Source organism: Narcine bancroftii, chromosome 1 (assembly GCF_036971445.1).
Source record: "Narcine bancroftii isolate sNarBan1 chromosome 1, sNarBan1.hap1, whole genome shotgun sequence".
NCBI lineage: Eukaryota > Metazoa > Chordata > Chondrichthyes > Torpediniformes > Narcinidae > Narcine > Narcine bancroftii.
Window position 1 is genome coordinate 200,162,731 of NC_091469.1, and position 26,260 is coordinate 200,188,990.

The 26,260-nt window shown below is 39.9% G+C and overlaps 1 protein-coding gene across 7 annotated transcripts in view; it reads right to left on the reverse strand.

The window, feature by feature from the left end:
• Window positions 1-26,260, reverse strand: part of mvb12ba (multivesicular body subunit 12Ba) — a 287,792-nt gene that overhangs the window by 100,628 nt on the left and 160,904 nt on the right. The window contains exon 8 of one of the 7 annotated variants that reach the window (XM_069888161.1): window positions 5,477-5,635. The exons of the other annotated variants lie outside the window; for them this stretch is intronic. Coding sequence (XP_069744262.1) covers window positions 5,562-5,635 — 74 coding nt within the window. The 3' untranslated portion in view covers window positions 5,477-5,561. Of the gene's footprint in view, window positions 1-5,476; window positions 5,636-26,260 lie in introns of those variants that run through there. 7 annotated transcript variants of the gene reach the window in all.

Sequence of the window (26,260 nt, forward strand, 5' to 3'; positions counted from 1 at the left end):
GTCAGGATCGCCTCGGGCCAACGAGTGGTCCGGTCCACCACCGTGAAAAGGTAATGGTTACCCCGGGAAATGGTAAGGGCCCATCGGTGTCCACATGAATGTGGCTGAACCATTCCTGGATGTGCTCGAACTCCTGTACGGGCGCTCTGGTGTGCCTGTGTAGCTTGGAAAGCTGGCAATAGGTGCAGGTTCTGGCGCAGCCCGCAATCTGCTTCCGCAGCCCGATGAAACGTTCTGCCACCATACGGACTGTGGACTTGAGGGAAGGATGCGAAAGGTCATGGATATGGTGGAAGACTTGCCTGCGCCACTGCTGGGAAACCACTGGTCGCGGGGTGCCCATGGAGACATCACACAGGACGGTGTCCTCACCACTAGGAGCCGGGAAGTCCTGGAACTGCAGGCCCGTGATGGCAGTCCTGAAGGCTCGTGTCTCCTCGTCGGACTTCTGGTCCTGGGTGAGCTGGTTGAAGTCGAGGCCAGGTGTCAGCACGCAGATGGGCAGTCGTGAGAGTGCATCAGCGACCATATTGTCCTTCCCCGCCTTGGGCCAAATGTCGGTGGTAAACTCCGACACGAAGGTGAGGTGACGCTGCTGGCAGGCCGATGAGGGATCCTTTGCCATGGCGAGCGCCTGAGTGAGGGGTTTGTGGTCGGTAAAGATGGTAAAAGTCCTTCCCTCCAAGAAATAGCAGAAATGCCGCACCGCCAGGTACGTGCCCAGTAACTCACGTTCAAAGGCTCTATACTTGCGCTCTTGTGGGTGAAGAAGCCGGCTGAAGAATGCCAGTGGATTCCACTGTCCATTCACTTGCTGCTCCAGGACGGCGCCGACTGCTGTGGCAGAGACATTGACAGAGAGCGCCACATGCAGGTCAGTGTGTGGGTGGGTGAGCATGGAAGCCTTCGCGAGGGCATCCCTCGTGGCCTCGAATGCCCTGCAGGCCTCTGGATTCCAGGCAAGCGTTTGGTGTTTGGCCACGATGAGGGCGAAGAGCGGCTACATGATGCACGCAGTGCCTGGGATGAAACGGTTATAGAAGTTGACCATACCCGCAAACTCCTGCAGCCCCTTGAGGTTGTCCAGGCTTGGGAACTCCTTGATTGCGGCGACCTTTGTAGGGGCAGGTGTGGCTCCTTCAGCCATGATGGTGTGGCCAAGGAATTGCATGGACTCTTTTCTGAACTGGCACTTGGCTGGGTTGATCGTGAGGCTGAAGTCGGCCAGTCAGGAGAAGAGGGTGCGCAGGTGGGCCTTGTGTTGCACCCGATCCCTGCTGGCAACAAGGATGTCCTCCAAGTAAATGAAGACAAAATCCAAGTCCCTGCCCACTGAGACCATAAGGCGTTGGAAGGTCTGGGTGGCGTTCTTGAGCCAGAATGGCATATGAAGGAATTCGAACAAGCCGAAGGGGGTGATGATGGCCGTCTTGGGTATGTCCTCAGGGTGCACCGAGATTTGGTGATACCCGCGCACCAGGTCGACCTTGGAGAATACCCTCACGCCATGCAGATTGGCTGTAAAGTCCTGGATGTGAGGGATCAGTAACGATCAGGAACTTTCGCTTCGTTGAGTCGCCGGTAGTCTCTGCAGGGGCGCCAGTTGCCGAGGCTTTTAGGACCAGGTGAAGCAGTGAGGCCCAAGGGCTGTCGGAGTGCCGAATGATCCCCAGCTCCAGCAGATACAAAAACTCTTCCTTCACCACCTGGAGCTTATCCGGTGGGAGCCGGCGTGCCTTGGCGTGGATCAGTGGGCCTTGGGTGGGGATGTGATGGAACACCCCGTGGCGCGGTGAGGGAGTGGAGAATTGTAGCTTGAGGAGGGCCGAAAACTCATCCAGGATATGCTGGAACTAGTCCTTGGGCGTGCTGATCGTGGCCATCTGCGGCTGCTCTATGCTGGAGGCATTGAGGCGAATGGCCTGGAAGGTACAGGCATCTATCAGGCGCCTACCTCGAATGTCAACCAGGAGCCTGTGGGTGAGGAGGAAGTCGGTACCCAGGATGGCGGACGGAAGGGACGAGATGGTGACGCTCCACGAGAAATTTTGCCAGCCGATCTAGAAGTGGATGGTCTTGTCACCATACGTCCGGATCTCCATTGCATTGGCCACAGGGAGGGGAGGTCCTCGAGGCTGGTTCCTGGACTCGGTGGCCGAGGCCGGAATGATGCTGATCTGGCCCCAGTGTCGACAAGGAAACATTGGCCACTGACTGAGTCCCACAGGTAGAGAAGGCTGTATCTTCGGCCAGCCGCCGCAGCCATTAACAGTGGCCAGCCTGCTCGTTTCCCTGGAATGAGCAGGGCTGTCGACACTTCTGAGCCTTGGCTCCCCAGCGCTGGTGGTAGAAGCAGAGGCCTGGAGCAGATGCCTTGCCTCTGGTTATGCTCTTTGTAGCCCCTGCAGGGACCGTGTGTTCTACCGCAGCGCTAAAGGAAGGCTTGGAGTGGTCATGCCCATGACTCGCGACCTGCTGGACTGCTGAGCCCTCCAGGAATCGCTCGAGCCATAGCTCTTAAGCATTCTGAGCAACCTTCCTCGGGTCAGCAAAGCTCTCTTGATCCAGTAGCGGCCGGATGTCCTCAGGCAGATGGTGGAGAAAGATGCGCTCAAAAAGTGGGCAGTTGGTGTGATCACCCATGAGTGTGAGCATCTCGTCCATTAGCTCAATTGAGAACCATTCTCCCAAGGCGTCGAGGTGCAGCATCTGAGCGGCACACTGGCGCCTGGATAGTCTGAGGGAGCCGGTGAGCACCCACTTGATGGTCCCGTATTTATCTTCCGCGGGTGGGTGTTGAACGAGGTGCAGCACATGTTTGGCGGTGGCCTGGTCCAGGGCGGTGACCACATGGTAGAACCTGGTCATGTCTGATGAAATCTGGCGGAGGTGAAACTGAGCCTCTGCGTGGCTGAACCAGGTCTCCAGCTCCTGAACCCAGAAGTCAGGGAGCTTAACAGCTATAGCACTGATCGAAGGATCACTCATGTTGGGTTCAAAGGCGTTTGAACCTGTCGGGGTCACCAATTGTAGCGGCAGCTACACTGCTAACTGAAATAACATACAACCAGTCGGGTTGAGCTCAGTGAGCAGAACTAATTTATTGCAGGCTGCCTAGCTGGTCTTATACTCCCAGCCTGGACCTGGCTGAGAACCACGCTGGGGGCGCTGACATAACCAGGGCGTCATGTGGGTCCCCATGCACAGGCTTCATAGCCGAGTGCCGAGGTTGAAGGGGAAACCCCCGACGGCACCATTTGCCTTGCATTCTACAGAACTTGGAAGATTGAGAGATGCCTGATACAAGGAGTATAACTTTGCAGAACAAAGTTTACACAATTAATTTATTTTGTCTTGTAGGAGAATACAGTTGAAGGGTGCACAATCTTACAACTGGGACTGGGTTATAAAAAGGGGGAAAATCAATGAATTCTCTGTCATAAAATTGTTATGTACATGAAAGTAATGATAAAAATGAGCCCAGATGGTGTTACATTTAAAATAATATTTTTAATTATTAATCACCAATTATATAACACCTACACTAATTTAACTAACTTATCTAAACTTAACTAAATTTCTATACAATTATCTAACTTAAACTCTAACTATGCGCAAATATTTCGGTGTGTGAGTGGAATACCCCAAGCTACTATGGATCCAGGTTCAATTCTCGGAAGGCAGTTCAAAGTTCAATATCAGAAATTCAGGGATGACACATAGACTTGAAATTGATGCGACACATAGGCTTTAAGATGGTTGAGACACACACAGGCCTTAAGATGAAATTAACAGTTCCTGAAGTGGGTGAAAGAGACTGGTGATGACAGAAACACTTATTTAGGTGCTTCAGACAAGTGCCTTCTTCTGTAATTAGAACCCTTTTTGTGGGCCAGTCATCATAAAGTGCAGTATTTCTACTGCAACTTTAAAACCATTTTCATGGGTCATTCGAAGTAGAGTGCAGCACTTCTTCTGCAACTTTAAAACCCTTTTCATGGGTCAGTCGAAGTGGTCTTTCATCATTCTATAAGCAAAAGGAGGAAATCTGACATTCTCTCTATAACCACACAATGAGGCCAAGTAGGTTTCTCATTCCCACAAAGGCGGTCAGAGTTGTTTACTCTTGTGCTGCTTCTTTAAAATGGCCTCCTGAACAAACGATGCACTGTCTTTTTAAGAAGCTGGTCTCGTGGTCTTTGCACCTGGCTTCTTGTTGAATCTAATTGAATGGGTAAACTGACCCAATGATTGGTATGGCTTGCATGCGTATACATTTAAAAACAAAGGTGATATAAAAGAAAATGTCTATTATGCAATTTAATCTAACTTTTGCTATAAATACAATACTATTTTATTGCCATTGGAAAATATTAAGAGTTCGAGGCAACTGCTTTACTGCTATTATATACAATATTACATGCGGGGAGCAGTCATTACAAATATAAGCTTATTGCAGCGATTCTTCCCAAAACAAACAATAGTCATTTGGGATTGCTTGAAATTATAAGATTTGCTATGTAGATGGAAGTGGGGGAAAGAGTTGAGAAATATGTTCATTCTGAAGCACAAAATGTTTCTGGATTAGCTCCTGCTATTAACTAATTAAACATGTTATATTAATGGACATATACAAGCCGAAAAACACACAATGATACAACAAGTCCAGTTGTGAAAGAGCCCGAAATGTGGGGTTATAAATAAAGGGAGGACAATTAAATCCAATGAGGAATTCAGGAGAATCTATTTGCCAAGAGAGTGGTTGGAATGTGGAGTGAATGCGCAACTCATTACCATACAAGGTGGTGATGATGAGCAAAAGCACATTTAAGAAGTCAGAATCTACAATAAGAAATGAAGAATATACAACAAATTAGGAGAGACAAGGTTGAGTAGCCTGTTCGTATGTTGTAAAATTTAAGATAATTTCACAAAACCTCTGGAGTCAGATGAGCATGGTGAAATTAAAAATTAAACCCAACTGCAAAATCATATTATTTTCCCATTTTTCTGCTCATTCAGAATTCAAAGTGTTTTGTCTTGGTAAAAATCCAGACAAACTTATTTGTACAATACAAATACAGCAAAACAATGCAAACCTGCCCTTCAGAGCTATTAATTTTTTTTGAAGCTAGGTTTAATTTCAGATGATGTAAAGCTTTGATGCACTTCCTTAAACTTGATTATTGAACATTGTAAACAATACAAAGCAATGTGCTTTCCATCATTTAATTTAAAAATGATGCTGTGCAATATTGCAGCCTTGAATGATGGAAGTAAAGAACAGACTCAGCAAAGCTACTTTTGGATCATTGCTTTATTAATGGTAATGTCACTTAAATGAAAAATGTTAACATTGTCATGTTTAGCTACTAGGTGTAGATGAATTAGTTCTTCAGTGCTCTGAGGGTTACAATTCCACATAGCAATGAACACTTCTATTGTTGTACGGGGAAGGAATTCTGCACGAATACTGAAGGATTCAAGTGCAATGTGCTACAAATTCCTGCACTCAGTCTCTTGTGCAATGATGTGCAAAACACAAACTTGTCATCCAGAAGTTAGGACCTTGAGCTTTGTGCAAAATTCCCAACTGTGCTTTCATATGTTTTTCTCCCCATAGACTGATATTCATCTGTATAAAAGAACACGGTATTGAAAATGAAATCCCATCTTGGTTAACATCAGGAGTGTTTATAAAAACAATGCTGGGTTAAAGTGACTTTAAATTTAAAATTTTATTAATATTAATGTGATGACATTGGTAGACTATTCTTTTAAAAATACTGCAATGACATTGGTACTTAATATGTGATAGTCTAATGGACAAGTCCATGATCTGTGTGTCTGAAGCACTCCTCTGCACTATTTTAATGGCAATGTAATCAGTTTAACATAAACGGGTTAATGTCTCTTAAAATAGCAGAGAAATATTTGAGATGAATGCATTAAAGACTCACACACTGCTTTCCTACAGCGTAATTCCAGGGTCAAAGTTTTAAGTAGCCACTTACTGCACAATTTCCTACATAAAATTTGAACCTACCGTTCCCACTAATCTGGCTCATTCTTTACATCACCTTTAATGAACATGTACTTGATTAGTTTATCAACTAAAAGGGCCTTTTCTTGAACAGAGTTCAGTGATATAATGATTTACTACATTATTGCTATACTATACAATTGTTAATTTTGAAAGTCAATGACAATATATTGCATGATGGAATAGGTTCTAAATGGGGGATACATTATCCAATGATTCAACTTAAATTGATATTCGACACATAAACCACCCATTAGCATTTTTTAACCTGTGGATAATAAAAAGATGAAAATTCCTATTAAAACTCCACGAAAGATTATTGTGCTCAATAATGTGCAATGTTCCAGGCCAAGTGACTGAAATGGCAATGCTCATCGCAGGTCAGCCAAGGGACAGCAAATCAGAACAAAATGAAGGAACATTTATCCAAATTATATTTGTGGGAACAAAGGTCAAAATTCATTCTGAAGGTGCTAAGGGATTCTTCCCAACCAAATTCTTTTTCATTGTGGACAACTATATTTAAACATCAGGACACTTGAGGACACGTCTAGTGTTTCTGATACTCACCTTATAACAAATTGTAGAATTTTAATCAGTTTCTTTAAAAAGAAATAGGTATTACTTCAATAAAATGGAAAGCTACCTGCCTTCATTGATTGGAGCATACTATACACACAAATATGTTAACAGACCGTTTATTTAGCATCAACAGCCCTGCTTGTTCAACTGCTCCAGGAATCCCAAATTGAAATTAGTTTGTGCACTGCGTCCTGCCATTTCGCATACAAGACTTAAATCCCTTGAAATTACAAGGGCTAATTAGTTAAAATTATATCAAAGAACCGGCTTAGTATTTTTTTCTGAGTGCTACCCATTGGACCTGAAGCGGAGTGTTGCGCAGAGAAGTTTACAAAGGCCCAAGAGGAGAGCTGCCTGCTCCTTTAAATCAATAGATTGCTGTGACATGACAAATAAGCTCTGGTCTGACAGCAGCTCCAAGACATATTGTAGTTTATTTTGTCGTTTGGGCTTGCCATCTGTGCCATTGCAACTGAGGCTGCTTCTACACACTGCTCCAAGTGCCTCATGGAAGTTCATGGTCCCTAAATAGCACCACAGCCAAAGATGGTCATTAGTCAAATTGTCTAATGAGAGGGAATAAAAATTGTCCCTTATCCTGTCAGGAAAAATTTTGGTGTCGCTAAGACTCATGACCCGTGGCATGAGAATGGATGATAGGAAGCTTCTATTTTCAGATTAGTTTAATGACTCTTCCACTCCTTATGATAATGATATGGTGTCGTGGACATGTGTCTTTTGTACATCGATGATAATGCACAACTAACCAGCACAATACCATGTAATCAATTCATGAAGGATAAAGGGAAAAAAAATAATTATCCTGCATTTGAAAGTTGAAAAGGTAAGTGCAGCCCTGAGAGCAAAATGAGTATTAAGAAAGGTCTACATTAATTAAATCTTGGCGTGACTTGCTTAAATACCGGCCTTTCTGAAAATTATTTATGTGTCACTAACTGTAAATCCTTACAATAATTAATTTTGGTTATTGAAATCTGCATTTGCTGGATAGCAGCAAGGCCCAGCTATGTTGATTACAGAATCATGGACATTACATTCAAGTTCGAAATTATCCAGATGAAAATGAGCATAACCTTTTTGTTGCTAAAATGCAGTCATATGTAATTTTAAATATGGTGAGAGAAGTACACTGAGGGGCACAATGGTAAAACAATTACTCAGATTAGGCATACTGCTGCAAAACTGATTTCTATGCTCTCAAAACAGAGCTCATACAAATATAATGACCAATTATAATTATGTACCCTGCCTATTCCTAGTCTGCAGTTAGGATATCGAAAGTGGCCAAGATTTTGTATCAGCACCATTTCACCTGCCTAAAGACCTTCAGTCTGATTTTGCACTGGAGTTTTACATAATCAGAAAATCAATTTGGTGAAGCATACTTTTCCAAAGATCTGGAATCTTGACCTGGGCAAGCAAGTGCGAATCACCTTGTCAATAAGAATGACAACTCCTTTTGCAATGTCACACCACCAGACACAAGAAGCTGAAGTTACAACAGCTAAGTGCTAAGTCAGTGCTAGCTTGTGGTCAAGAAGAAAAATCACAGGGAGAAGGGCTTTGAGATTTAGATTGATTATGGAGACAAAATTAATTTTAAAATGTTAAGGTCAAAACAAAACCACAAACAATTAATAAAACCTGAAAAAAATTAATCCATATTTCTAAAGCTAATTTTTGGAACTGAGGAGACTGGAAATATTAGACACTAAAAGTCTAAATTAATACAGTTGCCTAACCTTTTATCCAGGATCATTTGCCATTGCTTGGAATCTTCAGGATTTTGGAAGATTCAAAATTGCACAAAACAGGAGGTGCAGGGTGTTAAATGAATTTGTCTTAATAAAGACCATATCACTAGCATGTTTTTTTAATTTTAAAGAAAAACTTCAAAATAAAACTGGCTCAGACCTCCGGCCCTGCCATCCCCACCCTCTCTTACCTTCAGTGGAAAGATAACTCATGGCCCAGAGCCTGGAGTTCACTTGCGGTGGCAGTTGTCTCAATGTGGAAGCAATGACCCTCTTCCTTACCTATAATCTCCCAAGCAGCTGGAACTGCTCTAGTGTGAGTGAACTCTGGGCTTGATAGCACTGCACCTAGAGTTAGATGGGGGGTGTGGGGTTTGGACAGCCAGGAGCGGGAACGACTGACAGACAGATGGATAGCGGGGCTGGTGACGAATGGACTGGTGGGGGGGGGGGGGGAGAAATCCGCTGGCCGGGGGCAGGCGATCGACAGCCAGCCAGGGGCAGCGACCAGGAGCAAGGCAGACAGGCGTTTTCATTACCAAAAAAAAGTGCCCGTTTTTGGAGGTTGCCAGTGTTTTGAATCCCAGATAAAAGGTTGGGCACCTGTAATAGCATGAGCTAAAAGGTTCATTAATATTTTTATTGTAACATCTCTTAACTTGGAATAGTTTGGTGAGATTTGAATATTTTAAAAATAGAGCCAAAAGGGCAATTCTTTTTGTCAAATATTCTTATTGTGAGCTTTATAATAAGAAAAAAAATAACCTGAGCAGTTAAATGACTTAAAAGTTAAGAGAAAAGTTACATTTTAATTAATGTTTTGCAAGGATCAATCCAGTAGCTTAATTTTCAAATTGCTTACAACCATCTAACCAATTATTCATTTAATGCCGGACAACCAGTGCTCACATAGAGAACACAAGATATAGGTTTTAATACGAGTATTTTTTATTGCTCATTATCACTTCACTGATTATGGTCTTTATAAAAAATGAACTATATAATCTAACTTTTTCCATCAGTTCATACTGATTATACGAATTATATGCCACCAGTATCTCTAAGTCACTATTTTTCTTTATTGCCTGTGATGTTATTTGCAAAAAAAGTTATTTCAATTATTAATCAAGGAAATAATTACACAGAAAATGTCCATTTATTCCAGTAGTCTGTTGGCTATTTAATTGGAGATTTGTCCTTAATCTATTTCCAGTTAGTGGTGTTGATTTTCTACATGTTTTTATTTTCTTCCTTTTCAAATATCTAAGCAATCAATTCTATTTTACAAGATAATTTTTGTTGTCCAAATTGTCACAGTGGTAAAGCATTTCCTATTTCTTTCAATGATCTGCTCACTATCCAAATGAGAATGGCCTTTGTAGCCAATTCTCCAATTGGTACTCTTTATCTTTACAAAAATTTTAGAAATTTTAAAAGTTCCATTCTTTCTTTCCATTTTCTTACACTAGTCTGATGAAAATGACTTTTGCTATAATAACTTGCTTCCAGTTTCACATCAGTGATTCTTTGCATCTAATCTTTTATTCCTTTACTTGCACTGGTGAGGCGCCCTTTAATGGATTCCAGGATTATAACTGCGCCCAAAATAATCCAGTGATTTTAATTTCTAGCTCACACGATCTTAAAATGCAACTTTCATCAAAAGAAAAGATCTGACATTAATTTGGGATTACCTTTTAGTAAAGGCATTTCAGAAGCAAGAGAAATAGAATATAGGAGTAGGGTTGTGATGTTGAGGCCTTACAAGGTTTTGGTGAGACTTCACTTCAACTATAGAGAGCAGTTTTGAGCTCTTCATTTGAGAAAGGACGTGCTGATGTTAGAGAGGGTTCAGAGGAGGCTCACAATGATGATTCCAAGAATGTAAGGGTTATCATACAAGGAAAGTTTGATGGTTCTTGGCCTGTACTCATTGGAATTGAGGAGAATGAGGGTGGATCTATCTCATTAAAACATTTCAAATGTTGAAAGGCATGGAGAGAGTAGATGTAGAAAGGCTGATTCGCAGGGTGGAAGAGTAGAGGATAAGAGGGCACAACTTCAGGATTGAAGAGCAGCCACTTAAAACAGATGTGGAGAAATTTATTTAGTCAGAGAGTGGTGAACCTGTTGAATTTGTTGCCACAGGTGGGTTGTGGAGGTCAGGCCATTGGGTGTACTTAAGGCAGAGATTGACAGGTTCGTGATCAGACAGGGCATCAAAGGTTATGAGGAGAAGGCCGATGAGTGGGGCTGAGTGAGGAAAAGGATCAGCTCATGATTGAATGGAATGGCTGGGTAGACTCGATGGACTGAATAGCTTATTTCTGCTCCCATGTCTTTTGGTTTTTATAACTATCACAATAATTTATTTCATCTTTTAAACATTTTATCACCAATGAATTAATCATGCAGGTGTGGCTAATCAACCACAAAATTATGCCCTTCTGATGTAAAAATGCACATTGGCATTCCACAAGGGTTCTCTTTCCGAGACCAGTCCAAAAGTCAGAAATGATAGCTATCCCTATCATATGACTCTATATATGCTTGCTATAAATCCTTAATTTCAGGGAATAATCGCCTGACACTGCCCATAATTAAAACAATGGCATAAATTCTTTATCCAGTCATAAACAAATATCTCAAAACATTTTATTATCATTACCATCTTGAAAATTAGTTTAAAACTGAATGGGAGAATTTGTGCAAAGTCAGATCTCTGCAAGTCATTTATATTTGTTGTTAGTGTGTTTTATGTAACTGTGTTGCAGCAGCAAAACCAACATTTTCGGTGCATCTGTAAATTGTGCTTATATATATATATATGTACATGACAATAAACTCTCATTCATTCATCAATAATCTGGGGAGCCCTTATATACTTCTTAAACATCCACATTTTGATAAAAAAAAGTCTTGCATCAAAGCAATAAAAAGAAACACTGAACTGGCTGGAAGCTTTATTCAATAAAATGCTAAACTACTAACAACACACCCAAATTACCAATGATCAATCAGGGACATGGACCTGATACTCTCTTGGTAAGCCACAAAGTCATACGAATGCCTTAAGTGCACACAGAAACATTGTAATGGTAAAATGCATTTCAGATGTCAACACAATTCAAAAACTACTTGCACACATAAGGAATCCGTAGGGTATGAGTTTGCATTTTCTTAACTTTAATCCACAGCCAATAATTTAAAAACTTCTGCTTTGATTATCAAGCAATCAGTAATATTTAGAACACCTTTTCAGTTGCAATGAAAATTAATTGTATCCCCAATTATTAATTCAGATGAGGAACTACGAATATTCCTGGTAAAATTCCAATTAAATTTCACCTACTCGTTTTGAAAACCAGGTTTCATTGAAATAGTATGGAGGGAAACTAAAACTTCTATAACATTGCTCCACTACTTCCTTTCCTCAAACCCCAGTCCTCAAAATACAAACAGTCACTAACCTTGCTCACAAAGTTTTTGAAAGTATTTCCTCGTTATCTGTGCCCTTCGTGTTTAGGGTTGAGCCTCTAACACAGGATTTTCAAGATGGTGATTCCTAACAGCCATCTCCACCAACCACTGCTCTCGAAAAACCATTTGCAACTAACTACACCTCATCCCATCCTTGTGAAGCATATTTTGGACAAAGCTTTCCTTGGTATTTTGTTCTTCATCCTTCCTCAAATAATCTGTAGCACTTCCTTTTAATGCTCGATTTATGTGACATTCAGTTTTATAAAACTATAGTCAAATTCTTTTCTAATACAAACCACTGTTATGTAATTGCCTGCTACTTCTATCCCTTTATTTCAATTTTCACAAAACCAACACAAATGCTAGTTGTTGTATCAGTTTTTCTTTGTCTTGGCTTCACGGACGAAGATTTATGGAGGGGGTAAATATCAGTTAAGGGAACAAATAATACCCAAAGTCTGTTTTATCTTACCCTGTGTGCAATAGATCAACACCCCTTCCCACAGCATCTGCATATCTAAAGCAAAACCAATTAGTTTCTAGGTAGCTGTTCAGAAGACAGTCTTGATTTATATTTATTCTCACACAGCAAGTTCTTTGATAATAATTACCAACCTAGGTTATATTTAGCTAAGACAAAGTTGAACTCGAACGTGATGGTGGCTTTAGACACTGAAAAAGCTTTTGATCGACTTGAATGGGATTTCCTATTCAAGACAATGGAGAAAATTGCATTTAGTCAAACATTCATAAATTGGATAAGACCTCTTTATCATTGAGCTAAATGCAAAATAAAATCTAATAGACAGATTTCATCAACTTTCTTAATACATAGATCCATTAGAACAAGGTTGCCTACTGTCTCCAGCTCTATTTGTTTTGGCAATAGAGCCATTAGCTGAGCTTATCAGATTGGATCCAGATATAAAAGTGTTTAAAGTGGACCAGGAATAATATAAAATTAATTTATTTGCAGATGATATTCTAATATATTTGGCTGACCCAGCCGGTTCCACGGTTAGGCTCAAGACTATATTGGATAATTACAGTATAAAGTCTGGTTTTAAAATAAATTGGGACAGAAGTGAAATTTTACCTTTATCTAATGGAGACTATACTCAATATCAACATCACAATCACTTTAATAGACTGAAGTCTATTAAACTGAAGTCCTATTCAAGTAGTATTATAGATCAGGAGCTCAATTTTGGCTGTTACAGACATAAAGGATTTAATAGTCTCCACCTGCTTTGCCATTCTATGCTGTAATTCTCTGAGGTGTCTGTATTTAAACTTCTCCAGGGTACTTTCTTGAAGAGATGCACAAAGCAAAATTCTTTATTCCCTAGGGATTATTTGGTTGAAGTTTTAAAGACATTAATTTGGGGGATTTCTATGGTGATGAGAGGGAACCACTCTCACTGTTTGAGGTATCTTGAATTAGGAGACATAGACCAGAAAAGGAGCAAGCTCCATCAGGAGCTGAGCAAGGTGAAACAGGTAAAAATGTGTAACTCTCTACTGCAAAAAATATTTGATCTTGTTGTCACATTTTTGTTAATCAAATAAATTAACGAACATGGAAAAAAGGCAAGGAAAGGGTTTGGTAATATCGCACTGAATGCCAGTATAGTTTATCAGCATTCAGATTTATTGTCAGAGTACATACATGACATCACATACCATCTTGAGATTCTTTTTTCTGCGGGCAAGGCATAATTATCACTATTGGCAGTGCAAAAAAAAACTGTACAAAACGTATACATGTAAACAAAGAACTGTATACAGATAATGAATTTAAACAAACTGACTGTTCAATACAGAGGGAATAATAAGAATCAATAGAGTGCACAAGTAAGAGTTCTTAAATTAGTCTCTGAATGAGTTTGTTGTTGAGGAGTCTGATGGTGAAGGGATAGCAGCTGTTCCTGAGCCTGGTGGTGTGAGGCTTGTACCACCTATACCTCTTTCCTGATGGCGGCAGCAGCAAGAAAAGTGGGCTGGGTGGTGAGGATCTTTGATGATTGCTACTGCTCTCCAACAGCAGCTATCCCTGCAGATGTTCTCGATAATGGGGAGGGTTTGCCTGTGATGTCCTGGGCTGTGTCCACTACCTTTTGGTGGGCTTTACGCTCAGGGGTGTTGGTATCCCCATACCAGATCATGATGCAACTGGTCAGCACACTTTCCACCACACATCTGTAGAAATTTGCCAGGGCTTCTGGCGTCATACCAAACATCCATAAACTCCTGAGGAAGTAAAGGCGCTGACATGCTTTCTTCGCAATGCCATTAGTCAACAATCAGCTCCTTAGATTTGGTGACATTGGGTTCAAGGCTGTTGTTGGTGCACCATTCATCCAAGTTTTCACTCTCCCTCCTGTATGCTGTCTCATCCCCTTCCTTTATACAACCCACTACCGTGGTATCATCAGTGCATTTGTAGATGGTGTTTTTGTCGACCCGAGCCACACAGTCCTAGGTATAAAGTGAGTAGAGTCGGGAGCTAAGAATGCAGCCTTCTGGTGCTCCAGTACTGATGGAAATTGTGGAGATGTTCATACCAATCCTTACTGATTGTGGTCTAGAGGCGAGAAAATCCATGATCCAATTACACAGTGGGTTGTTGAGTCCCAGATCTTGGAGTTCGCTGATCATTTTTGATGGGATGATGGTGTTCAATGCCGAACTGGAGTTGATAAAGAGCATCCTGATGAATGTATCTTTATTGTCCATGTGTTCCAGGGCTTTGTGTAGAGCCAGTGAGATGGCATCCACGGTAGACCTGCTGTTAATGATAGACGAATTAGAACGTATCCATGTCACTGCTCAGACAGGAGCTGATATGCTTCAACACCGCCTTTCAAAACACTTCATCACTGTTGATAGTCATTAAGGCAGGTTACTACACTCTTCTTGGGCACCAGTATGATTGACGCCTGTTTGACACAGGTGTGTTCCACTCCCTGCTGGGGTGAGATGTTGAAAATATCCATGAATGCATTGGTAAGTTGGTCAGCACAATATACGGCCAGTTACTCCGTCCGGGCCAGATGCTTTCCTCGGATTCAGTCTCCTGAAACTAGAATGCACATCATCCTCAGATGTAGACAGGTTGGGGTCATCAAGGGATGTGGGGGTGCAGAGGGATGGTTCTTTGCTGTTACTGTGACAAATCAGGCGTAGAAGTCATTGAGTTCTTCTGGCAGCGAAGCTTTGCCATTTGTATTGTACCAGATTTTATTTTGAAGCAGGTTATTGCATTCAGGCCCTGCCACAGCTGTCAGTTGTCCTTTGTTGTTTCCATTTTCATCTGAAATCTCCATTTCATCTGGGTGATAGCTTTTAGCAAGCCATACCTGTTCCTTCTATATTAATCTGGATCTACAGACTTAAATGCCTGTTATCGGGTTCTCAGCATGTTCTGGATTTCATTGTTCATTCTAGGCTGGAGGAAAACCCTGAACGATTTTCTGGGACACACTCATCCACAACTGTTTTGATAAAGTCTGTGACAGTCCTGGTGTAATCTTTCAGATTCTCAGATGAATCCTTGAACACTGCCCAATCTACTAACTCGAGGAAGTCCTGTAACCGTTCTTCAGTCTCCTGTAACCATCTTCAAGCTCTCTTAATCTCTGGAGCCCCTCTTTTTAGGCTATGCCTAAAAGAAGAAGCACAGCCAAAATGCAATCTTGGGAAAGAACGGTAGGCCTTCCTTATCTTGGTGTAGCAGAGATCGAGTGTGCTGGGTGAGTGAGTCTTCTGTTCTTATGATCAGTGGCAAATGAGAAACAGACTTGGGATTACCAATAATGATGTATTATATTTTTGAGGAGTGCTTCGAATGAAATAATCATTTTTCTATAACAGTTTTTGTTATGGTATCTATTTAGTCTTTAACAATAAATGATGTAGCTTGCATTCAATCTTATACAGTCTCAAATCTTTGATATGGTCAAGCTCAATTTAAATGTAGAGAAGGGGAAACATAAACTCGCCTCCTTACCATCAAGAGGAATTTGCTCGATTATCTCCAGAGCCCATTTCCATAATCACAGAACCAGAATTTCTCCTCCCTTGTACTACTGATCTACTCCACATCTTTTGGGATAAGAGAAAAGCTTGAATCTAATTTCACTGGGGTTCCAACTTATAAAAGCAAAATACTACAGTTGCTGGAAATTTAAGATGAAATGGAAAATATTGGAAATATCCAGCCACTCGGACAGCATCTGCAGAAGAGTAAAACAGTGTGTTTCACAATAATCTTTGAGCTATAGTTTGGTCCCAACAGTATCATTCTCTTGTTACTCTTCTCCAGAACAAAGGAATGTCCATTGTATGGCTGGTCTTTCTCTCTCTCTCTCTCTCTCTCTCTTTCTCTTTCTCTCTCACACACACACACACACACACACACACACACACACACACACACACACAATCTTATAAATAAACATGATAACACTGACATTTAAAATCAGAGATTCTAGGAAGGACAAATAGATTTAGAAGCCTGCCATTAATTATCAACAGCTGTCAACAGGAAGCTCCTGCTCCCAGTGCTTGTCAAATTCTTAGGTAACTTTCACAAGACTTCCACATTCTGTCCTTTTAAGATTGTTGATCCAGAGCACAGAAGTGTACCTGATACACAGCTATGCCAGTTAAATCAAACCTAACAGAAAGATTGGATAGAGGTTCTGGTCCAAGAATAGTGCCTTTTCAGTGATTTGTGCCTAAATTGCTCCTGGACAGCACCAAGAAAGCATTACTGATCTTAAGCTTGTTCCAAAAATGAAATGTTGGTTCCAAAAATCAGTTATGGCAATGGTCCATGAATATAAGGACAACAGATGTGACCCCATACAAATGTAACCCTTATGATGGATGAGAGCTTAAAAAAAGTCAACATTGCATGTGTCCTGATCAGATTGACAGCAATGCTATGTTACAACTGAATCATCCTCCCATTTAAAAATTATTCCAAAAATATCTCATTGTGAAACAAATGTTTATTTTACAATATATCACACAGGAATTTTAATGGAAATGTAATTAATCTCTACCTGATATTAATAAAAAATAAAAATTTAGTAAAATATACACTGCCTATATTTCAGCTAAAAATAATCCACAAAATATTCCTATTCTGACTGCTACTTCGCTATCTTTAACACTAAGTACTCAATGATTTCTAGTACATTCTTAGAGATAAAGTGGCTTAAAAATCATTGATGCAGAAATAAAGTCTTAAAATAAGGTTTAATTCCAGGAGATGGGAAGCCATATTTGTTCACATTATTAAGTTTTCAGTGTTCAAGACACCAACGAATAAAAACTGGCATATCACATGATGACTAATGAAATCTACTAGTGAAACACAAGGGCTGACAGTTAGCGCAGCCAACTTGGCAGGTTCCAACCTAGGCATTGATGCATTCATCATCCACTAAACCAATCCACCAATTCTGCAATGCCATTTGTCATTAATTATGCTAATCAGCATACCATTACTCTCTGATGACACTCTGGCAGTTATTAGCTAGTTATGGCTTTCAAATGTGCAACTTATTGAGTATGCAAGAGATGTGCATACATTAGCCTACAGGGAAGAAGTGTCCAATTATAAAGAGAAGAAATTCTCTATTATCTTGCTCTAACAAACCAATTTAGCAATTATAAAAGCCTATGAACTCATATGGGTTTAAGAGCAAGAGCTTAGCATATGAAACAAGGGAACTTTGTTCATTATTATACTCATTCTGATGAGAGGAAATGAAGTGACAAAGCCTAACTCTGCGATTTTGTTAATTACAGGGTTATAACAAGAGGCACAATTATCAAGCAGTGTTACAATTCTCAAGAGCCCACATTTCTTTCTTCAAGTCTCACCAAACTGTGTTTTCATTTCTTCCACTGTATTTTTAAAAACATATTGATAGAACAATACTAAAAAATTGCCCTCAACTCTGGGAGCAGACTTCCTCAAAACAGAGTAACTTAAAATTACTCAGTAATTTTAAACACAAGTATAATACAGCAATGGATTTTTATTGTATAGAACTATAATGTATATGATTTAATATAATAGGCTAATATAATAGGCTAATAGAGAAAAGCTAAATAATAGAGCTGAAATAAATGCCCATTATTGTCCTAAATGTGTGTGTGCATGCGCACGCACACTTGACATGACTTAATGACTAACATTCTTCTTTCTTTCCAAAGTATTTATTGACTGGAAAACAAAATCCTTTTAGGGTGATGTAATACTGTTGTAACCATTGAAACATATACCAAGTCATTTAAAAAGAGAGCTTTGAAGTAAACATTCAAATTGGTACAGGAACAGGTCATTGCATCATGGCATTTCAAATCTCATAGAGGCCATCAGATACCATCAATTCACTTCAACCACACATTCAGAAGATCAGTTAACGTCTTGATTCAGCGAGCTTCTCCTGTCTTTCTATAATTTGACTAAATAGCCAAGTGCATTGAAGTGTCTACTCTTCATTTCATTGATAATAAATGTGTGCTCTTCACACTGCATAATCTTCCTTTTACATAACTAATTCTCCGAATCTGATGCAAAATGTTTTACAGATTGCCAGAAAGAAGCATTTTTGTATGAACTTGGCCATTTTCTATGTATGGATGCGGAAGGGAATTGGACATTTTTTATATCAAATTAATATTCCAAAAGTTATAATTACCTATTCAGCTTTCCCTTGTGATATTTCATCCTTCTGTACACAACACTAATTAAAGTTAAAATCTAACCATGTGTGTGTAGGTTCATAAATATGCAGAACAACAAGCTCATTTTAGTAAAAAAAATCTTTAACAAAGGATTCATTGTTCATGTTACTTAATATATTCAGCAGATGACAACTCTCAGATTACGGATCTTTGAGCAATTCTAATTGTCCATCATTCTGATATTTACTAAAATTATTTACAGTGAATAAAAGGTAAGCTAATGTACAAAAACAATTAAGACTGCATTTAATTTAATTGAAGTCCATATTGAAGCGTGGTAGTAAGGGAAGAATGCCCCTAAGCAGGCTTACACCATTCATAGATGAAAATCATCACACACTGCGAGTTCAGTATGGATTAAGTAATCATTAATACTGCTGAAGTAAATGGGCCTATTAAAAAAATCTTCAAAAAAATTAAATGTCTGCACATAAATCTCTTTAAACTATATTTAATGGGTCTATTTAATCTGCATATTAAGCACTAGATCAACAAGCCCCTAATGAGGCCTTTGCAAGAGGTTTGAGAAAAGCACCTTTTAATTCAGTATTTTTGGGATGAATCTTCCTGGCTCCATGGTTTATCTTTGGCAACATAACAGCTGCATGTATAAATTTGTCCAGAATAAATATTTTTCCAGCCTGCAGTTCACTTCACAATATTTAATTTCTTAAGTAGTAATATCCTAATACATTAATACCTAATCTAAGTGAACTATGTTTGTAAATGTGAATTTTGACTGCGGTGCATCATACAGGATGAAAATTTGGAAACCATTAGATAGATCAATATTATTATCATTTTGATCATTTTTAATTTGTCATAATTGCTTATTTCTTTGTTAACATTCAGAGAAGGGGGCTGGTGGTATCATTTGTTAGCAGCATAATTAAGTCCAACAATTGTTGAGCTATATTGAATGGCCAAATCACAACATTGGGCAACGCATAGGTCAAACTGGGAAATAAACCAATATTCAATGGTTGAAGTTGAAAGAGCTACTGGACACAAGTATCTGAACAATTAAGAGCAACCATGTGGTATATTTTCAAGGTGGTGGTTAGGTCAGCACAGTATCACCTTGCCCACCCAAACTCACAACTGGGATATCCACATTATTTTTAGGTTTCACTTCACTACCAAGAGAATGAAAACGATATCTGAAAAATTGCATATTTTAAAAGTGTAGAATAAAGACCCAAAAGTAATACATGTCCAATATTAAATTATCATCCCTAAATGAGAATAACAGGTCGTGATCAGACAATGTTCCAGAATTTTGTTGTTCACCCAGTGAGATAGATAGAAGCTGGTGAGTATTTTCATGCTCTCAAATGTTATTTTAAAATTGCAATGCAAGGTAATTACATCAGTAATCTCTACTTCACCAAAGAACAATGCTTTAAGTATTCAGTACAAGTTGTCCTGACAATAAACAGAAATACTGCAATCAAATCTCGACTGAAATATGCAGATAGTTCATTCCTGATGTATCCTCAAAGGCAAATAAAGGAATCTGAAGGATAGTAACCGAGCCAGCAAAATTCTCAGAGCTGATCAACTTTACCTTGATGCATTCCAATATTCTGGCCTAGATTTCATCCTACATGTAAACAGATGGATTTACTTGGATAGGAGGATGAGAAATGATGAGATAATCAGCTTTTGGCCAAATTTGCTTCTCCTAGCACTAGGTGGGATAATCCAGATCAATAAAGTCTCCAAATCCAATTTATACAATTGAGACTGAAGTGAGTATCTGGCTTCATTTAACAATGCAGGATAATTTTAGACCTAGAGTCCTAAACTCCATAACAGTTAAAATAATTTATAACATCTACCATTCAGAGCCAGTTTGGTAATCAGTTCCATCTGAACTGCTTGAGTGCCCTCCATTTTCATGACGATCTCTGCCACACTGACAGCAGATAAGGTGCAAAGAGCTGAGAAGGTTCAACATTTGCTACCCTGTTTTCTCTGGGTACTCTTCTTAGCTGTTGAGCACTCCATTTTTCCCTCGCTTCTCCAGCTACCTTCTTGACCACTTGTGGATCTCCCAATTGTAAAATCACTCCTGGAGCAAATATGTTCACCCAAGATACACATTCATGCCCAAGAGAGCCCAGTGGCCTTGTAGCACCAACAAGCCATGCTCAGTCCTAACATCTCAAGCTGCATGTGTAGAGTTTGCATGTTCTGTTTTCTTGTAGTGCTCCAGTTTCCTTGGTAGGTCAAATGTAAAATGACCTGAATGTTGCACGCGAGTGTACAGGAAAGTGGTAGGATCTGGTTTCAGGAAGGAGCTGATGGGAATGTAGAGAAATAGGTTACCTGGATAAGCAGAGAGGAAATGTGACTGTTTGGTGAGCTGCCAAATAATCATCTTTTGTTAGATACTTCAGATTTATTGTCAGAGTACACACATGACAACACTTACAGCCCCGAGATTCCTTTTTCCCTGTGGGCATGACAGAATTAACACTACTTGGTATTACAAAAAATAAACTGTACACAGCATAAACATGTAAACAAATCAAAGAACTGTAAACAGATAACAAATGTAAATAAACTGACTGTCCAAAACAGAGAGAACAAAGAAGATCAATAAAGTGCACAAGTAAGTGAGTCTCTGATTGACTTTGTCATTGCGGAGTCAGATGGTGGAGGGGTAGCAGCTGTTCCTGAACCTGGTGGTGTGAGTCTTGTGGCCCCTAGACCTCTTTCCTGATGCAGCAGAGAGAACAGAGCGTGTGCTGGGTGGTGTGTGTCTTTGATGATTGCTGCTGCCCTCCAACAGCAGCATTCCCTGTAGATGTACTCAATAGTGGGGAGGGTTTTACCTGTGATGTCCTGGGCTGTGTCCACGACCTTTTGGAGGGCAGTTCCCATATCAGACTGTGATGCAGCCAGTCAGCATACTTTCTACCACATCTCTGTAGAAACTTGTCAGGGTTTCTGGTGTCATACCAAATCTCTGCAAACTGCTGAGAAAGTGGAGGCGCTGATGTGCTTTCTTCACAATGCCATTGGTGTGTTGGGTCCAGGAAAGATCCTCCAAGATAGTGACTCCCAAGAACCTTAATTTGCTCATCCTCTCCACCTCTGATCTCCCAATGATTAGTGGATTGTGTACCTTTCCTTTCCTGAAGTCAACAATCAGCTCCTTAGTTTTGGTGACATTGAGTGCAAGGTGGTTGTTGGTGCACCATTCAGCCAGATTTCAACTTCCATCCTGTACGCTGACTCATCCCCTTCCTTTATACAACCTACTACCGTGGTATCATCGGCAATTTTGTAGATGTTCTTATTGTCAAACTGAGTTACACAGTCGTAGGTGTAAAGTGAGTAGAGTAGGAAGATAAGGAAATAAGGAAAAACCTTTCCTCAGAATAGTCCAATCATAGTCATATTTGCTCCAGTTGTCCTTCATCTGATACAAGGTCACATTCTTTGAATCTGAGATATAAGGTTCAATCCCACTCCTCCGATGGTCAAAAAATTTAAGCAGATACTTTTTGAAAGTGGCAATTTTGTGAGTTAAAGCAAAATGGCATCATCACTTGGAAATTTTTCAATGACGGGCAAATTGATATCTTTACTGAGCTCCTTGACTGGGGGGGGGGTTAGTGTCTGCCATGACAGGATGGCACTTTACAGAGGCTGGAGTTTCCTCTACCCTGCCACTCAATTTGTGGTCACATTCCACCCAACTCGCCACCTGCTGGTGACTTCACAGTCTTTGTTTTCAAACGTGCCATTTTCTTTACCGATCTACTGGTTGCCTTTTGCACTTCACACTCACCACGACGGGGAGGGTATTCCGAAAAAGCTGTAGCCAGAACTCAATAGTAGAATGCCTAGCAGTCGATTGGACTTTTTGCTGAACAGCTCTCAATGCATTCGGAGCCTTCCCCTTTGGATCCCTGTTGTAGTAAATAGAATTTCCACATCCTGTCTGCACTTGGGGCTTAAATTTCAATATGAACAAATCATAGGTTACTTTTCTCTCCCCCTTGCTCTCTTTGAGCAAAAACATTTATTGAAAGAGATTGAAAAATGAAATAGTACAAGTTAATCACAGTGATCTATTATACTAAGGGCCCTGCCCAAACAATGCTGTAAAAAGTGATCAGCTGACAGAGGAACTGCAAATGATTGAACTGTCAATAGTATTGAACTTATGCCCATTATCAATTAAAATTCTCAGGATCCTGAAAACACCAGAGTAACCCACCATACTGCAAAGCACCAGATACTCCTTTAGAATCAACTTTTGTTACAAGTGCATTGCCCAATTTATTGCCCACATCAACCAACTCAACAGGGGCCGGGGGGGGGGGGGGGGGGGGGGGGGGGAGGAGCACAGCACATTTAAGAGGACCATGGACTGAAATCATAAAATTTTAAAAATATTTTTTCAATGTAGTCAGTCGGAGAGAGGTATGGAAAAAAAACAACTAAACTTGGCTGCTTCACAGGGATAGGGGCCCATAAACTTTGAGCAGAGTCCTAAGGGGCCCATAGCCAATAAAAGGTTGAGAATGGCTGATCTACACATGTACCAAATTATTCAAGTCACCATTTGGATTCAAAGATAAAAGTACAGGAACATAATCTTTCATCCATGATTCTGAACACAGAAACCTCTGAAAACCAAACATTTTTTCCATGGATGTCGTCTGCACACCAAAGCTCACATTTCGTGCCAAGCATGACACAACATGACACACCCCCATCCAGCGTAATGTCCCAGTGCTCCTATCAGTCAAACATGCCAGGAGCCCAAGGTCCCCACTCCTGCCCGGGAATCCGAGGCAACTTCTTCGATGCAGATGGCCACTGGTCCCCGACACCTCGCAATCGCCGCCGCTAGTCCCCGACTACAGTCCCTGCGCCTGCCCGGGAGCCCAATGACACTGGAAGAAATCATTAAAAAGCCTCCAACCTGAAGATGATAGTCACCATATTTTCAGATGTTTAGCTTAGTTTGAGCCAGTTTATGTTTGAAGTTTTACTGTATGCTTTACTTAAAAATAAAAAGTACACTAGTAATTTTATGGTCTATCTTTATCTCACTTCATTCTCCCCCCCACCCTGACACCCGCACCCCCCGCCATTCCCCCACCCCTCCCCCCTGTTCAGAGACTTTTAGTTGGAGTGTGTCTCTGTTTTTCGCAAATCTGAAATCGGCGCCATTACTTAACGTACAGCTGTTACTATTATTCTATTAGTCGAAAAATTCTGAATTCCAAAAAGTGTCTGATCCCAAGGTTTTGGATAAAAGATTATGTACCTGTACTAGGATTTTTGTTTCTTTCACTGGAGCAGTTGAAGTCAAGCTGTGTTTAGTTGGTCAATTTAGTGGAGATTCCTGACAAATTATCCTTCCTCAGGAGTGATCCAGGACAAGAGTCATCCATTCCAATTTAATCTTTCTCACCTCACAGCTCACCCATTGGTCAAACTCAAACCACAGCTAGCACCTTTTTTTTTGCATAGAGAAGATCTCATGAGAAATAAAATGCATTTCCCCAACAGCTGCTTGACAAAAGCATTGGCAGAACATCGTAATCTGCCCAGACATTTGGCAGAGAAATGATGTGCAGCAAATAAGACTCAAATAAAAAGAAAAGCTGGTTTCAAGTTACTGAGTTCACCCACAGAACGGGTTGCACGTTGAGCCACATCTGAAAAATCAATAGAAATAATCTATTTCTTAATGAACAACTGCTTGTGTTCATTAACATCTCCAAGCTGGTTAAAACAATAAAGGAACAGCAGAACATTGTAATATGTTTTGAATGCTTTTAAATTAAAAAGAATGAATGAGTGAACAGACCAGATTGGTATATAAAAACACAACTATAGACCTCAGATATCTAATGAGCCAGTGAGGGGAGGAACCTAGGTGAAAATTAATTGAGGTTACTACAAATGATGTACCTCTGTAGAAAAGATAAAAGACAGTATGGGAAAATTAATTTTATTTGAATTCTATCAAAATAACAAAACCAAACAAAAAAAAAACCAGCATGAAAAGTAATTTTGCATAATCAGAATGCACCATCTGGAACAATTAGCTGAATTCCTTCAATATTGTGGTACTATGAAAATCAGTCATATCTTCTTATTAAAGATCTGGAATTATACATGTAATAAATCCTCAAAAAAATGAAGCATGCCATTGCCTGTCAAGGCTATTTTTACTTCAGCTACTGAAGAAAGCCTGATAAGCCTGAAAAGAACAGATTAATATATGCAAATCACATCCTGCGTTTAAAAGCCCACAACTGTCTACACTTTCTGTCCCTTATTGCTGCATTTATGTTTTATTCATAGAACAGCTCACCTGTCACTTCATAAGCTATAATATTATGGGGGTATTATTAAACAGCATAAAAGCAGTGCCTTAATTGGAAAGCTTCATTGCATTTTCCAATTATTTGGAGTAAATTAAAAGCAGATGCACATACTTTAATAAGGACTCTAATATTGGCTCCAGGAAATCAAAATTCATTGTCATCTTGCAGCTCTGATATTTTCTGAACTACTCTCAATTTTACGGGTTTAAAAGGAAAACCTGTCTACACAGTCTGTTAATTGTCAGTCATGTAACGGCTATTAAAATAATTGGATCTCACTGTAGGTTCCATCCACATTAAAAGCCAAGATACAAATGCTTTGCAAGAATCTTGTGTAACAATGAAAATACTTAAACTTTTAAGATGGTAGTCCTTCGTTAACTTGAGATTCCTTAAGTTCTTTAATTTCCTTGCCCATAAAAAATGGCTTGCCACATATACAGATGGACACATCTGCTCTAAAACACCTGAATCAATTGGGAAGGCCTATACATATGAAAGGAAAATTTGCCTGTAGGCAAAATGTGTTGTGAAATTTTAGTTTTGGAACAAAAGAAAAGTAAGACACAGCATTACAAATTATAAAAGCTGCAAGCTATAGCTTCTAAGAAAGCAAACTGAAGATTTAAAGTAATAGTGAAAAAATTGAACGACTGGATACAAATCTATACTTAAGTTCTACATTATATTTTCTTTTTCTCTTCCATCCTAAAGGCAATGGAGAATAAATTAGCAATCCCAGACCTGACCAGAAAACTAATGCAGAGCATAAACCTATGACATCCACACTCAGATTCTGAAATTTGAGCTTTAATAATAATAGAGAAGCTAATGAAACTACATTTCCCAATTTTTGTCTTTCAGGGGTTCGCCATCAGAGGTGAAACAACAGTGTCCAATGCTGACCACAAAATAAGATACACGGAAATAATCTCCCAGTCTATGTTGTGCCTTGCATTTCCCCCAGATGTACTGCTGTCAGGTTTCAGCCACAGGGGAACTTTAAGAGACTAATAATTTTATTGAATATTCATGTGAGGGAATAGCAATGCAGATATAAAACTAGCTCTACTGGCCAAAGAGTGTAAGTAAATAGTGGTAACAGCTCAGCAGATTATTGTAATCACAAGATAAATCTTATCGAAAAACTGCAATAATTCCAAGTTTTATGGAAAACAGTGCAACGACATACTTGTCAGCCCAGAAATTACTGCTGAAGGGTCCAAATTAAGTGTATCTGGGAAGGACCA